Source organism: Globicephala melas, chromosome 16, assembly GCF_963455315.2.
Source record: "Globicephala melas chromosome 16, mGloMel1.2, whole genome shotgun sequence".
NCBI classification, from domain to species: domain Eukaryota; kingdom Metazoa; phylum Chordata; class Mammalia; order Artiodactyla; family Delphinidae; genus Globicephala; species Globicephala melas.
The window spans coordinates 14715348-14732592 of record NC_083329.1 but is presented as its reverse complement, the minus strand read 5'-3'; the positions used below and the strand labels follow the sequence as shown (position 1 = coordinate 14732592).

The following is a 17245-nucleotide window of genomic DNA, read 5'->3' as shown; positions in this document are numbered from 1 at the left end:
GAGGGTCAATACAAGTCCATTGCTTTTCCCTCTTCTCTGTCCTCCCAATGCAGAATGTGGCACAGTCACAGAAGCGGGTAGTTTCTGGCCAGAGGATGGAAAAGTGAAGCCCAGAGAACCAGAAAAAGTCTGGGAAATAACAGAGAGAGAAAAGCCATCACATAAAGTTGAACTTCTGGGATTTTCCATGTGAGGCTTTTATCGTAATTAGTATACCAAAGAATTTGAGAAGTGGCTAACGGTTAGAACTCTGCCCAGGCCCCAGACTGAACCCACATGGCAGACTCAAATAGCACTGAAAAAGCTTTGGGTACATTGTAAGCACAGCCTACAGATGTCTAAAGTAAAATATCTCTATAGAGAATATCAACATTTTCTATAAGATACAAATAAGACCTCAGTCCCTCTGTAAATTTGATACAGCAGAAAGGGCTGTGATGGAAGTGCGCCATTCTTCAGCGTGGTTAGCAAGTCAAGGACTGTCTGTCAATATTTATTTATAGCTTTAAGAAAAACTTTATCAGGTGTTGGATCTGTTAACCATCCATATGGAGAAAAGTAACATTTGACTCCTACCTCATACTAATCATAAAAATAAATACCAGGAGAAAAGGAAAAACAATGAAGTATCATCTAGAAGGTAATATGAGAATTCTTCTTCACATCTTTAGAACTGGGAAAATTTCTTAAACAGACACACAAAGCACTTCAGTAAAATTAGACTACAGTAAAACTAACAATTTTTGTCGTCAGAAGATGTTATTAACATTGTGAAAAGTCAAGCCATGCAGTAGTATAAAATATTCACAACCTATATAAAGGATAAAGGCCCTATTGTCACAATATATAACTCATATAAATCAATAAAATGCAGTCTTAAAACTCAACTCCCCGCCCCCCAAAATGGCAAGAGACTTGAATAAGCACTTCACAAAAAAGGATAAGTGGCTAACAAAATATAAAAATGTGCTCCATTTAATTTTTATCAGGGAATGCAAATTATAAAACTACAATATAATACTATTTACTATTCACCCATTATAGTGACTAAAAAGAACAAGATAGATGATATCAAATGTTGGAGTGGATGTGGAACTCTAGACACTTCTGGTGGTCTAGAAGTTGGTGCAACAACTTTGAAAACAATTTGACTGTATTCTAAAGTTGAGCTTACCCATACTCTGTGATCCAACAATTCCATTCCATCAAAGGTCATGTTAAGCATATTTATAGCAGTGTGTTTTAAATAGCCAAAACCTTGGAATAACCCAAATACCTAAAAATAATAGAATATGGGGCAATGAAAAGAACAAACTAATCCTAAAAGAACAATATGGATGGCATTCACTAACATAGTTTTGAACAAAAGAAGCTAGAAACAAAAGAATGAATATTTTAGTATTCCATTTGTGTAAAGTTCAGAAATAGGCAGAAACACACTATGGTGTTAAAAATCATTATGCTAGTGACCTCTGATGAATAGGGATGGGCAAAGTACTATTTCTTTACTGGGGTGGTGGTTACATGGGTATATTTTCTTTGTGATAATTCATTGAGCTGTATACTTATGATTTCTCTATGTGTGTTATGCATTAGTGCTTTAGGAAAGCTTTTTAAGAAGAGCATTTACTACTTTAAAAATATTAAGGGAATTTTGTAATTGAAACTTTTATCCTGACTACATGGTTTCAAAAGGTATGCTTTAAATAAAAGTTGAGTGTAGAAAAGAGCACTGTATACATTGACCTTTATAATTTTTGGTGCAAGTTTGTGAGATTAAGGTTTTATCCAGGTACATGATTTGTAACAGGAGTAATTAACCAGGAAGGTCTTCCTTACTATATGTTCCTTGCCTTTTTAATACTTTGCCAAGGAGGCTTTAGAGCACTCTATTTTCTGTAAAATATTTCAAGAAAGGATTGAAAAGTTATCAAATGTGCTCTTTAGATTTGTAAATCTGTTACCAGTTTTGGGGAGGTTCATTTAGGTGTTTTTCTATGAATTTTACATAAATGATAGCAGAAGTAGATTTTATGGAGTCTTTCCCAGCCTTCATTTAACTGCTTCCATGTGGCTATTCAGTGAGGATTCAATTTGGGAGGAATTGATCCCTCACCAGCTTCATGGATGGGCTAAAGCCAGTAAGTGCATACCCTTCAATTCGCCAAGTGATTGGCGAAGAGTGGGCATGTATAATGGTATGTGATAGAAGTCTGGAACTGTGGCATTCGTTTTTGTATCTAAGGGAGAAACAAGGCTGAGAATAAAGCTGATGCACAACAGAGTGTATGTCAGAAAACAGAAAGAAATGTAGCCAGGGCCCTGGCCAGTACAAACCTGGAAGTTATTCTTCCTTTTGACTTTGGGGAGTGTCTTAGTCTGCTCAGGCTACCGTAAACAACTAACACAGACTGAGTGACTTTAACAACAGGAAGTTTATAGTCTCACAGTTTTGGAGGCTGGGAAGTCTAAGATCTGAGTGCCAGCATGGTTTGCTTCTGGTGAGAGCTTTCTTCTTGGCCTGTAGATGACCGCCTTCTTGGTGTGTGTTCACGTGGCCTTTTCTCGGTACAAGTGCTTAGGGAGAGAGCACAAGCTCTCTGGTGTTTCTTCTTATGAGGACACTAATTCTACTGGCTCAGGGCTCTACCATTATGACCTCATTTAACTTTAGTTACATCCAAATTTCCTATCTCTAAGTATAATCACATTGGGGGTTAGGGCTTCAACATACAACTTTTGGAGGAACATTTGTAGCATTCTGCCTCTAGCCCCCTAAATCATGTCCTTATTGCATGCAAAGTACATTTATTTCATCCCAGCAATCCCAAAAGGCTTAATTCATTCCAGAATCGACACTAAAGTCTGAAGTTTCATCTGAATATTGTCTAAATCAGATATGGGTGAGATTTGGGGTACAAGTTAACCCGAAGCAAAATTCCTCTCTAGTTGTGAGCCTGTGAAACCAGGCAAATTATGTGATTCCAAAATACTACGGTGGTATAGGCATAGAATAGATATTCCCATTTCAAAAGGAAGAAAAGTAGAGGAAGAAAGGGGCGATGGGTCCCAAGGAAGGCTAATCCCATCAAACTTAAAGATTTGAGAATAACCCTCCTTGGTTCAGTGCTCTACCTCCAGGTCCCCTGAGGGACGTCACCCCATAGCTCTGTGGTACGGCCCTGCCACGTTAGCTTGGCAAGGTGGCCCTGATGCTGCAGCACTGTGCTGCAGCCTTGGCACCAAGGCTCTTGGCGGGGGTATCCTGGTCCTGTAAAACCCAAGAGGCTCCACCCTTTGAAACTGAGGAGGATCCATCCTTGCCTCCTGGGCCTGTGGTGGGAGTGGGAGCCCGAAAGGTCTCTGATTCCCTTCTGGGTCGTTCTTCCCTTTTCTTAAAGGATAAAGCCTGCTTCCAACTGAATAGCTCTATGTTCCCATCCCATAGAATCCAAGAAGCCTGAAAACCTTCTTTCATTCCATCTTGTTTTCTCTTTACCCTTTAGTTTAAACTCTCAGTGTCTCTGCTGGTATAATTCCATATCTATTCCTATAATAGTATATTATTAGAAGAATATTTTCTTTTTATTACTTTTTATTACCAGCCTAATATGAATTTACATAGAAAACATAACAAACTCCTAAAGTGTATATCTCCTCTTCTCAAGGAGGTAAAATCGTGAAAACTGAAAAATTTTATACTGGCTTCCTCTATCATTATAAAAGTGACACTCTTCACTTGTGTCATGAAATTTAGATCAGAAAGAATTTAAGTTCCCTGTGGAGAAATTCAGCAAGTCTTCACTGTCCTAAACTGAATCTTGATCATGTAACTATTTTGGGGGGAGGATATTGTGAATTACAAATTGTCAAATAAAAATACTTTTTGGTATTTAGGTTACGTTTAATTATTAAATGTAAATGAATTTTGGTATGTGTACTATTGTCTACTACTGCAGACACTGTGAGAGAAACAGTTTACAAGATACGGTATCTGACTGAATATAAGGGATGATAAAATTGAATGTGTTTTTACGTTTTACCTGGAAAGTAATGGTGAAACAAGAAGTCAGCAGAAAGGGGAGAACTTGCAATTTAAGACTTTTGTAACTTAGGCAATTTATGTAAACTCTCCATGACCTCAACTTTCTCATCTTTTAAATGAGTACATAACAGAATACACAGTATATCATGTGTGATTGTGGTAATGGTAGAATTAATGCATGTAAAACATATAACACAGTGCTTGGTACATATTACTCAATAGATGTTAGTTACTTTTATTATGAATGTTATTCAGGAGTACAGTTTGGACATGGTAGATTTGAGGTGATATTTATCTCTCTTGTTAAAATTCTTAAGGTATTATGGTAAGACTTAAATTCAGATAAATGGATCCTTGGACTATATATAAAGTATCGATTCTCACTACTATATTTCAACAGTTGCATTGTTAACTTGGATATAACAAGGGAAGTGTAACTGCTGTGGCAGTAATTCAGACTAGAACAGGGTTTCGGCACTATTGGTAGGTTGGCTGGGAAAATCTTCGTTGTGGGGAGGAAGACTAACCTCTATATTGTACCATATTTACCAGCATCCCACTTTATGTCCACCAAGTGGTGACAACCAAAAATGTCTCCAGCCACTGCCAAATGTCCCTGGAGGGCAAAGCTCTCCTGAGAACCAGTGGACTAGAAGGAATCATGTAAGAAGAGTCTTCAAATATATAAAGAAGTATTAGAATATAGAAGAAGGAAATGGCTGATTCAGTGTAACCCAGAGACAGAAGCAGCACTGATTAATAAAAGTTAGAAAGACAGCTTAACAGAAAATTTTCATAGTTTGAGTTAGCTAAAAATAAAATTCACCAACTTATGAGCCAGCAGAAGCTACAATGTGTATTTAATTAGGAACCGGATCACTATCAGAGTTGTGCTGGGAATTTCTTTCCTGGGAGGGAGTTTGAACTAAATAATGTCATCGATCTCTTCTAATGATAAGATGCTCTCATTTTGTCAGGTTAAATGACTTATATTTGGAAATGATTCCAAATGAGGTCATAGTTGAAGCCATGAGAATAACTGAGCTCTTTTTCTGAGAGCAAGAATAGATAATAGCATGGTCTTGTGAATGAATTTTCAGGAATGTCCATAATTTAAAACAAGGAATCAGGAATGCAGTCTACTTTCACTGACTCCATAGTGTGTCAAGAAGGATGAAGGAAGCCAAGAAAATAAAGTGTTCAGAAGGGTTTTAAAGGATGGATGGTTGGTATTGTCAATTGAGAAGTAAAAGACAGTTGATAGAGAAAAGGCTAGTTTATTTAATTTTTAGAAAGTCATGATGAGGAAGTACCCACTAAAATGTTGCATAGTATATACACATTAATTATTAATGTTAACATTTTTATTAGTATACAAATTGGATACCACATTATAAGACGTTAAATAAGACTAGGTTATGAGGAAATTGACATGGAAGTGGCTACATGGACCACTTGCTCAACAAACTAGAGGAAGCTACAGGGTTAATAAAATAGGGCTATTGTTTTTTATTTTTTAGGTGATGTGGGACTTGAGCACTTCTGAAAATTTAAATTTAGATGAAATAGAATGAGTTTATAAATACTAGAGGGAAAGATAATTATGTAAAAAGCAGTAAGGTACCTCAGTGGTTGATACTGGGGAATATGGAAAACAACTGTTATGACATAGTGTGCAAGCTCAGAGTTCAGAGTTCCCAACAGATGGGAAGGAAAGAGTCTGAGGCTTTGAGGCTCGTTTTGAATTTTGGCTCTACCACTTAAACTCCCTGTGTGACTCTAAGCAGTTTACTTTGAACTTTTCTGAGCATTGGATTCTTCTTTTCTAAAATAAGAATAATATATCCTATCTGGAAATGTTCGTATAAAACTAAACCCAGTCATCAGTGTGATGTATCTAGCGCAGTATCTGGAATGTGTTTAGCACTCAGTGGATGGGTGCTAGAATTATCCATGTCATTGTCGGCATCATTGAAAGATATTCTAAGATTTCTTTAAGTGAGGCAAGGAGAAAAAATATATTAAGGATTTGACAAGAGTAGAAAGTGTCAACATTTACACTGCTTATGAGTGAATCAATTGATGAGTACAAGGATGATCAGTTAAGGGTGAAGACCAGGTTTTTGGTAGTGGTCAGTGACCAGTGAATTTATAGTGGCACTGTTCTGCTCATTTCTGGGTCTTTTCATAGCATAATCTTTGACCACAGAGCAAAGGAAGGGAAAAGAAACAGTAATGCCTGGTTGGGATTGGTTAACCAGATTCACATAAATCTGTTATTTTGAGATTTATCAGTCTCAAATTACTGCTAAAAAAGTATCCTCTGTTACATAGTCTATCGCATATGGTACCTAATACATATTGACCACATGTATATACATTGTAATTGAATTATTTCTTAATTTAAACATTAGCATATACAAGGGATTCTCAACTTCTGTAGAACTGACATTTTGGACAGAATAATTCTTTGTCGTTGGGGGCAGTCCTGTGCATTGCAGGATGTTTAGCAGCATCCCTGGCTGCACTCAGTAGACGCAAGTTGCACTTCTCTCCCAGTGTGATAATCAAACATGTATCTAGACATAGTCAGATGTCCCAGTGGTGGGATGGGTGGGAGGGCTAAATCACCTTCAGTTGAGAACTACAGGCGTATTCTCAGATATAAGATAGTTGCTAATAAAGGTAAAATGAATAAATGTGTGATATTTAAATTTATAAAATTGCCAAATTTTATGACTCAATAGCAATTCTAAAAAAATTTATTGCTGTATAAAACCAACAGAATTATAAAGTTACATTCCTTCTGACAGAGAAAATCTGAAAGATAGACTATAATATATATTAAAGAATATAAATAATTTTTCTGCCTGTGTACTTTGCTTTTACTTGAGAATGTTTTACAAACTTCTAATTTATCTGTTTTGCTTGAATATTTACCAAGGCAAAGTGATTATTTCTATATATTTTTAAGTCCTCTACATATTCTTTTATCATTTCATGACACATTGCAAGTGTTTTAAGCAAAAATTATTTGTGTTTTATTTTCTAGTTGTTTTTTATCCTTATTACTGGTGGCCGCTGTGGTGTGGAAGATCAAACAAACATGTTGGGCTTCTCGACGGAGAGAGGTAACAGTAATATTACTTAATCTTTAGTTTAAAGATTCAAGCAAACATATGGATCTGTATTCCTTAATTGACATCCTCCTTTCAAATAGAGATTTTCACATCAGTTTCATTTATTAAGATTGAGCAAGTCAATCTAGTATTTTTTAAGCTTTAGAGCAAAATTTGCCACTGTCATTTTAAATCAGTATCTGTAGAAGCATTGGTTAGTTGCAGTTTTTTTAAAATAGTGTTAGAATTTATAGTGGATACCAATATTAATTTTGTTGATTAACCTGCAATCTCTTTAATTTAGGTAGTTATACTATAAAAAGATTATTTTTATAACTTAAAATTTAAAACAATATTCTGAGCAATAAATATTAATTTTTGGTTTGTATCTTGTAGAATTCTTTGTTTTGGTAATCAGATCTTTTTCACGGGTATCTGATAATCCAAGTATGTTTGAATTACACCTCAATTTGATACATTTCTATATCAGAGTTAATCATGTGTGTCCCTTATGATCTTAAAATTGATAAAAACAGTAATACTCTTACAGAACAACAGCTGATGATGTAAATATATTAAACAAATATAGTTTCCTACCTTTGGATGTATTAGTTAATTGAAAGGAGCGAAGAAATATAATAACATGAGGATCCTAAATGTGCAGTAGGTTTATGGTTTTACACCTCATATAATGAAAAAGCGTTTCTGTTTTTATTAATATTATTATATTCTATGACTTCTTATTTTTATAAATTTATTTATTTATTTTTGGCTGCATTGGGTCTTCATTGCTGCGCACGGGCTCTCTCTAGTTGCGGCGAGCGGGGGCTACTCTTCATTGCAGTGTGCGGGCTTCAGTAGTTGTGATGCGCGGGCTTCAGTAGTTGTGGCTCGTGGGCTCTAGAGTGCAGGCTCAGTAGTTGTGGTGCACAGGCTTAGTTGCTGTGCGACATGTGGGATCTTCCAGGACCAGGGCTCGAAGCCGTGTCCCCTGCATTGGCAGATGGATTCTTAACCACTGCGCCACCAGAGAAGTCCGTCTATTACTATTAATATTAGTATTATTAGCATTCTATTTGCTGTTGCATTTCCCAGTATATTTTTATACGTTTAATTTTGTGAAACAATGTATAGCAGAGATATAATTACTTACCTTCTTGTTTTCCACATATAAGAAGATTATATTTAAAAACAATCCAGAATATTCCAAATTATAGAATTAGTAAATGACATGAGTTCTTCTTAATTACTCTCCTATTTTCAAACATCCAGTGCCTACCTATAATGTATTTGCAAACTTGACACCACTCCCCTGCAAATAAATTACTTACCCTAATTCTCTCTACCTCTCTGATTTTCTATACATGGGCAGTGCAACATCACTGACAATTTACTTGGTATGGTCCTATGATAAAATGTAATCCAATATAAAAGGAATTTTTAAAATATTAATATATAAATATTTTGCAAAAAGTGGAATTCTGTGTGGAGATAAACAATCTTCTACACATGCTAGACAATCTATTAAGGTAAAAGTATGGATTCAGGAAGGAAAAAACAAGTGGTAGTCAGGCAGTATGAAAACATTCCATAATGGAGTAGAGCAAGTGAATATTTATGGCTCTTATCATTAGAAAAGAAGTTAGGCTCAATCAGGGAGCCTGGGTTCTCACTTCATTATGACTAGCAATATTTAAATATCTGATTTCTAAAGTTTATAAAATGTAACTGTATAAAGATAGAATTGTGAAAACATCTGTGTACAACTCTGCCATTAACTAGGTGGGTAAGCAGTCTAATTGAGTTCAGTTTCCTCTAAAGAGAGGCATCGTACTATATAACTTATTCTCAGTTTGAGGTTCCTAGAGCTCTAGGAATGTTTATATGTAATGACTAAAGTTTAGAAACTATTAAATATTTGAGAAAAATAATGGGAATTGTTCATTTAACTATGAAACTTTCACACTTTTCAAAATGACAGATTGCTTTTGGTTAATATATCACCTCAGTGTAGTATGTAGTTTATTGCATATTATCAGAAGCTCTGGCCAACTGATACTACTTTAATTTTTAAAATACAAATATGAATTTATTTTTTGATTAGAAGTCAAAATCTAAGTATGTGTTGCACATGTGAGAATGGAGGAAAAATAGGAAGGAAGGAAGAACTAGATTAGGGACCTCTGGGCCAGTTCTAATCTGTGGTTCTAAATGTTACTATGTCCTCTTGATAATCCTCAATTTAATGTCCTTCTTTCCAAGTCTTCCAGGTAATGAATCTTTGTTAAAGAATATAATAATATTTGCATTTAATTTGCTTCCTTTACCAAAATACAAAAGCTGTCCTGTTGAGAGGTCATGTCATGTTACAATATCATGTTAAAAAATATTATGGGGAATTTTATCATTTTTAATTTTATTAAGTCTTTTAAATACAAATTTCTAAATGTCTTAGAAACCATTCATATGTTGATGCCCAAAGTAAAGTTGATATTATTTTGATGGCTACCAGACATCTATTTAGCTAATAATTTTTATATTATTAAAAGATTGTCATTTTGGTTTTAGAGACCCAATGACTTTTAACTACACAGTTGTAGCTAATATGATAATCCCATTTATAGACTTTATGTAAATGGGGTAAAAATGTGTTTTTATCTCTCTTTATTCAGTTTTAACTATTAGATTAACACTAATATTCCTCAAAGGAAAATACCTCAATATTTTTTCTTTATATGGAGATGTTACTTTCTCCAAAGCATTAAGACATCAATTATTGTAAACCTCAGAGGACCCCTATGAGTAGTAGAATGACAGTTTATCTTTAACAGTAAATGAAGGTTATTTAAAGGATTCTTCCTTCTTGGTATTTCTGTAATTTTGTTATAGGAATTGTATTACTTGCTTTTCTAAATATAAGGACTGTTTTAAAATGAAAATAATCTTTAGACATTTTAAAAATATATTGTGTTAATTAAACCAGACATATTGCTTTTTTGTTTTTAACTGTTCGAAGGTTTGGGTCTCATAAACACACACGTACATTTTTTGTGTTATAATGTTAATATCAGAAGCCCATTAATAATGTTATGCCTTTGAATAATACCCCTTGAATTCAGGGGCTCTTAAAAACACAAAAATGAAACTATAAAGGACCTTAATTTTAATGTTACCTCTTCATATGGGAGCTCGAAACCCATTTCTGTGATAACCCTATTAAAAATAAGAAAGTTTCGTGTGCATGTGTGTGGAGGGGATGCTGTGCTAATTAATGGAAACAATAAGTGGACATTGATCAGTGGAAATATTATAAAATATGAGAAGGATGAGTTTATTTTTATAGCTTATGCTTGTTACAGAGGTCTTGAAAACCTTGAGTTTCAAAGGCACCTTGAAGTTTAGATAAATAGTCATTACATTACAAAAACATTTGTTAGAGCCAGGTATATATTAAAAGGAGACTTTTTTTTTTTTTTTTTTTTGCGGTACGCGGGCCTCTCACTGTTGTGGCCTCTCCCGCTGTGGAGCACAGGCTCCAGACGCGCAGGCTCAGCGGCCATGGCTCACGGGCCCAGCCGCTCTGCGGCATGTGGGATCTTCCCAGACCGGGGCATGAACCTGTGTCCCCTGCATCGGCAGGTGGACTCTCAACCACTGCGCCACCAGGGAAGCCCAAAAGGAGACTTTTTAAATAGCATCGTCATACTTAATAATTTTCATGTTTAAACTAAAATATGTGTTTTTAATAGGTATTAAAGGCACAAACCCATTAAAATTTTATAATTACTCCTTGTAATAAAGGTATTTAATCTTATATTTGACTAACATAAGTGAAAATATCATGCATATCTTAATAGTTATAAGAAGTTAATTTTTTCAGTTAACAACATTTATTCCCATATATTTTGGATGGTTTAACTGTAGTATGCCTCCATTAAAATCTAGTTGGAAAATCTGTAGAATAATAGATCCCATAAGCAAAGGTAAGGTTATATTAATCAACTTCATATTACTAGTGGGTTTGTGTATTTGAATGATTATATTTCCTGTACCAGGAACTTTTATTTCTTTTATTCTCTTTACAGTTCTTTAAAGAATAAAAAATATATTAATATAGTTTGTTACCACATTATTTGCTTATACTTCATAGTATAGTATGCATCTCTAATGCTTAAAAATCAATAAGAACAATATTGTCTGGGATAAGTCAGTGTCCAATGAGTAACTGATCTTGTGTTCATGATGCTCTGTTTTCCTGCACATTTCACAGTCACGCAGCATAAAACCTAACTTTGAATTTAACATAATCAACCTGACGTTTGAATTAAAAATGATAAACTAAACCCCATAAATAATAGCTCTGAGTGACAAACTACTTTTCTTAAGGCAAACAGATTAACTCTTTCCTCTGTTTCATGGGCACAAAAAAACAGAAAAGAATTAATATTATTAAGTTATACTTTACTAAGGAAATGTCATGAGTCAACAATTTATGATAAAAATCATCTCTGAGAGTCTAAATTTGTGGTAAATGGGTTCTCATCTAAATATTATTAATGTAATGCAGCATTGTTTACAAAGTAAGTTACTGTACCTCTTTAGAAATACACCCAACTTATTTAGAGAGAGGAGAGTGGGCACAGAGTGAAGAGAGTAATGAGAAAATGTTACTTCGGGTGGAAAAATTAAAATTAATTAATTTAGGTACTGTATGAAACTTCTTGTACAATTTCTTAGTAATTTAAGAATCTGTATTTTATTTTTAATGGTCAAAATTGCAATATCTAGATAAAGCTTTCCATAAAACATGTTCCTTGGTCAAAAAAGCAAGAAGTTTTAAAAATCATTATTAAATAATGAGCTCAAATAAATGTCTATCTTGGCAGTTAATGGCCTTAGTATCAACTTATTTTTCCTTAACATTTTCTGTAATATTATAACACAAATCAATCATTTGATGTACCACTTAGAAAGAAAAAACTGTCAATTAACTATGGCTCTCTTGCCACTAAGAATATTTGTTTTATACTATTCAAAGGACTCTTACAGAATTACTTAGGTATAGATTTTATTGTATATCAACATATATATACATTGAAAGGAAAGTAAAAGCAAAATAAGTTGGGTAAGGTATTACCAAAACTTGCTCATAGTCCAGTTTTTCATAAATCACTTTGACTTAGGAAAAAAACGTTTTGTTTATTTCACGTAGTACCATTGACTAGAGTAATCAAGTTTGTGTCTGTGCAGGCAATGACAACTATATCATAACTGCCATCTGGCCAGTAGTGATTGTACAATTTCATTGATTATAAGACACGTCAGACTTCAGAGATATTAAAATGTGAAAACAAAGTATGTCTTAGAATCTATAAAATATGGTAGGGCCTACTTTATAAGGTTTATAGTACTAAATGAGTTAATATGTTCTAAATACCCCACTGCCTGTTACTTACCAGACTTAAAAAAAACGTTAGCAGTTATTGTTTGTTGATACGTAAAATAAAGAATGATTAGCGGGCTTCCCTGGTGGCACAGTTGTTGAGAGTCCGCCTGCCGATGCAGGGGACACGGGTTCGTGCCCCGTTCCGGGAAGATCCCACATGCGGCGGAGCGGCTGCGCCCATGAGCCATGGCCGCTGAGCCTGCGCGTCTGGAGCCTGTGCTCCGCAGCGGGAGAGACCACAACAGTGAGAGGCCCGCGTACCGCAAAAAAAAAAAAAAAAAAGAATGATTAGCAATATATTATGCATTCATATTAGTGACAGCAACTCCTGTATATCTAGGATTCTTTTCCTCCTCCATATCCATTTTAACACAGTGATTCTCAATCTAGCCGGTCCTTTAGAATCACCTGTAGATCTTAAAAAATATATTTATATATCCCTGAGTGCCACTCCACTACTCGACCCCCATCAGACCTATAAATCAGAATTTCTTTGAGGCTCAGCTTGATGTATCTGTTTTTAAGCCCACAATTGATTGTAATGTGCACCATTAGCACTGAAACTCTGCTTTGACTTCTACTCTTAGAGAGATGGAAAACCATTGAAGGGTTTTCCACAGAGGAGTTAAGTGATTTGAGCTAAAAGGATCTGCTTTTAAACTGATAATTCTGCTGCTGTGTTAAAACTAGATTACAGATAGACACCTGTAGACACAGGGAGACTAGTAAGTAGGTTATTACCATACCTGGTGAGAGATGATGATGGATCAGATCAGGAGGTGGCAGTGGATATGGCAAGAAGTGATTGGATTATGAGTACATATTGAAGATAGTAACAGGATTAGATGGATGATGGGGTGGTGTGAGAAAGAAATAAACCAAGCATAGAGCGTGCAGAAAATGAAGGAAATAATAGAGACTAGAGGAGAAATTAATGCAATAGAGAACCGAAAAACAGCATAGAAAATCAATGAACATAAGTTGGTTCTTTGAAAGATCAACAAAATTGACAAAATAGCTCAACTGACCAAGAATAAAAGAGAGAAGATTCAAATCACTAAAATTGGGAATGAAAGAGGCAACATTACTACTGATCTTCTCGAGATAAAAAGGCTTCTAAGGGTACACCACTATGAACATCTGTAGGCCAACAAACTGGATAATTTAGGTGAAATGGAAAACTCCTGGAAAGGGATAAACTGTCAAAACTGATTCAAGAAGAAATATAAAATCTGAGTTAGACCGGTAACAAGCAGAAAGATTGCATTAGTAATTTAAAAATTTCACACTAGATGGATCAATGTCCTGTCTGCAACAAGCACATGTAGCACCCAGATCTTGCTTTCTAATACAATTTTCAATTAAAGGAACCAAGGATTTTTGGAGAATTGGCCGATTCTCAGACTGGGAAAGGAAATACACAAACTGAGCCTGGAGTTTCTTGTAGTGCCAGAATGTAAGGAATTGTTCAAATATACAAACAAACATACACACACACAAACACTACAATGATGAGAGTATGTCAGAGGGATACTAGAGCCACTAGAGACAGCTCCCATGATCAAAACAGGAACAATTTGAGCAATAAAATAAAGTAATATTTTATGGTAAGCGGGTATATAAAATAAATATCAATGAACCCATACTGATATAAACAAGTTATTGAATAAATAAATAAATGGAGGAGAATTGATGTTCTCCCATGCAGAAGAATTCCAAATAATTTATGTAGGTAGTTTGCCCTTGAGTAGGTGGAGCATAACTGCACACTCCTTAAGTGTGAGATGAACATGGTGACTTCCTTGCAAAGAGCACGGTATGGAATGGGGTAAAAAGAGTAAAACTGAGTCACTTTACAGTGAAGTCTGGCAGACACACCCTTAGCCAGGTGATCAAGGTCAACATCAACAGAGATTAGTCATGGTGATAGTATGTATCTTTGATATGATGTGATAAGAATGGGACTTTATCTCTGTGGTCTTCCTCCCCAAAACCCATGACTCTATCTAATCATGAGAAAAACATTAGCTCAGTCCTAGTTGAAGAACAATACCTGAATCTAAAAAAATACTTGATCAGTACTCATCAGAACTGTCAAGCTTTAGGAGACATGACTACTAAATGTAACGTAATATCCTAGAAAGGATCCTGGAACAGAATAAAAAATGGACTTTAGTTAATAATAATGTATCAATATTGGTTCACTAATTGTCACAAATATACCATACTAATGCAAAATGATACTAATAGGAGAAACTGGGTATGGGACATACTGAAACTCTGAGATATCTTTGCAATTTTTCTATAAATCTAAAACTATTACAAAATGAAATTATTTTTAAAACTTTTCACAAAGAAAAGTCTAGGCTCAGATGGCTTAACTGGTGAATCCTACCAGACATTTAAAGAAGAATTAATATCAGTCCTCACAAACTCTTCCAAAAAAATAGAAGAGGAAGGAATGCTTCCCAGCTCTTTCTGTGAGGCCAGTATTATCCTGATACCAAATACAGACTACGACATAAGCACAGACCAATATCCCTTATGAATACACACACAAAAAATCCTCAACAAAATACTAGCAAACTGAAACCAAAAACACATGAAAGAATTATACAGTATGGCCAAGGAGGATTTATCTCATGAATGTTAGACTGGTTCAACGTATGAAAATCAGTCAATACAATACACCATATCAGTAGAATAAAGGACACTAATCACATGAGAATCGCAATAGATGGTAAAAAAAAAAAAAAAAAGCCAAACCCTTTCATTATAAAACAGCCAACAAACTAAGAGTGAAAGCAAGCTTAACCTGGTAAAGGGTGTCTACGAAAAACACATAGCTAGTTAACATCGTATTTAAAGAATTCTTCCCTAAGGTCAGGAACAAATCAAGGATGTCCACTCTTAACGTTTCTGTTCAACATTGTACCCAGATGTTCAAGCCAGGGCAATTAGGCAAGGAAATGGGGTAACAGCTGTCCAGATTGGAAAGAAGTAAAACTATCTCTATTAGCAGATGACATGTTTTTCGTATAAAAATCCTCGGGAAACCACCAAAAGATTATTAGAACTAATAAATGATTTCATTAAACTTATAGAATATAAGATCAATATACAAAAATCAGTTATATTTCTATACACGAACAATGAACAATCTGAAAATAGAATTAAGAAAACAATTTGATTTAAGATAACATCAGTACGAATAAATTACTTAGGAACAAATTTAAGAAGATAAGTATGAAACTTATACTCTGAAACCTACAAAACATTGTTGAAAGAAATTAAAAAGATTTCAATGAATGGTAAGATATTCCTAGTTGGTAGATTGGAAGACTTTATATTGTTAAGATGGCAGTATTTCCCAACTGATACACGGATTCAGCATGATCCCTATCGAAATACCAACTGGCTTCTTAGTAAAAATTGACAAGAGAATCCTAAAATTCATATAAAAATTCAGAGGACCCCGAATAGCTAAAACAATTTTGAAAAAGAGGGAAAGACTCTATCACCAGAGCAAAGCCGGAAGACTCACGCTTCCTAAATTCAACTCACTGCAAAGCTACATTAGTCAGTTTGGTGAGCTTACTGGCATAAGGATGGACATATGATCAATAGAATAAAATTGAGAGTCCAGAAATAAACCCTTATATTTACAGTCAGTCGATTTTCTACAAGGGTTTTAAGACAATTAAATTGGGGAAAGATTAGTCTTTCCAACAAATGATGTTGGGCAACTGGATAGCCACATGCAAAAGAATGAAGTTGGACCGATACTTCACACCATCCGCAAAACTGAGGGAACAATACACATAGATGTAAGAGCTAAAACTAAAACATCCATAGAAGAAAACACAGGAATAAATTTTCCTGACCTTGAAAAGTCCTCTTAGATATGACACCAAAACACAAGTGGCAAAAGAAAAAATAGATACATTGGAATTCATCAAAATTAAAAACTTTTGTGCTTCAAATAAAACCATCAAGAAAGTGAAAAGACAACCTAAAGAATGAGAGTAAATGTTTGTAAATCATTTATCTAAGTGACTTGTATCTAAATATATAAAGAACGCTTACAACTCAGTAAAATAACAAATGATTCAATTAAAAATAGCCAAAGGATTATGACTGGGCATTTCTCCAAATGAGATATATATAAATGGCCAATAAACATAGGAAAAGGTGCTCAGCAACATTAGCTGCCAGGAAAATAGAAATAAAACCCACAGAATACCACTTCACACCCACTAGGATGGTTATGATCAGCAATAATATATGTTATTATTCACCAATAATTATCACCATTAACTACCAATATTCATCAATAATTATCACCAGTTATCACTAATAATATATGGTAATGATAAATTGAGGATGTGGAGAAATTCAATGCCTCATACATTGTTGCTGGGTATGTAAAATGGTGCAGCCACTTTGTAATACAGTCTGTCAATTTCTCAAAAGGTTAAAGTCTCCTTATGACCCAGCAATGTCACCCCTAGGTATATACCTCAGAGAAATGACAACATAGATAAACAGAAAAACTTGTACATAAATATTTTTAACAACATTATTCATAATAGCCATAAAGCAAAACATCCCAAATGTCCTTCAGCAGATGAGTGA

General features: G+C 34.7%; 1 protein-coding gene across 2 annotated transcripts in view; it reads left to right on the top strand.

Annotated features, from left to right (window-relative positions):
* The window catches only part of ATRNL1 (attractin like 1), a 683154-nt gene that overhangs the window by 301463 nt on the left and 364446 nt on the right, over positions 1-17245 (top strand). For both annotated transcript variants that reach the window (XM_060286203.1, XM_060286202.1), the window contains exon 26: positions 7098-7176. In XM_060286203.1, coding sequence (XP_060142186.1) covers positions 7098-7176 — 79 coding nt within the window. The remainder of the gene's footprint in view (positions 1-7097; positions 7177-17245) is intronic.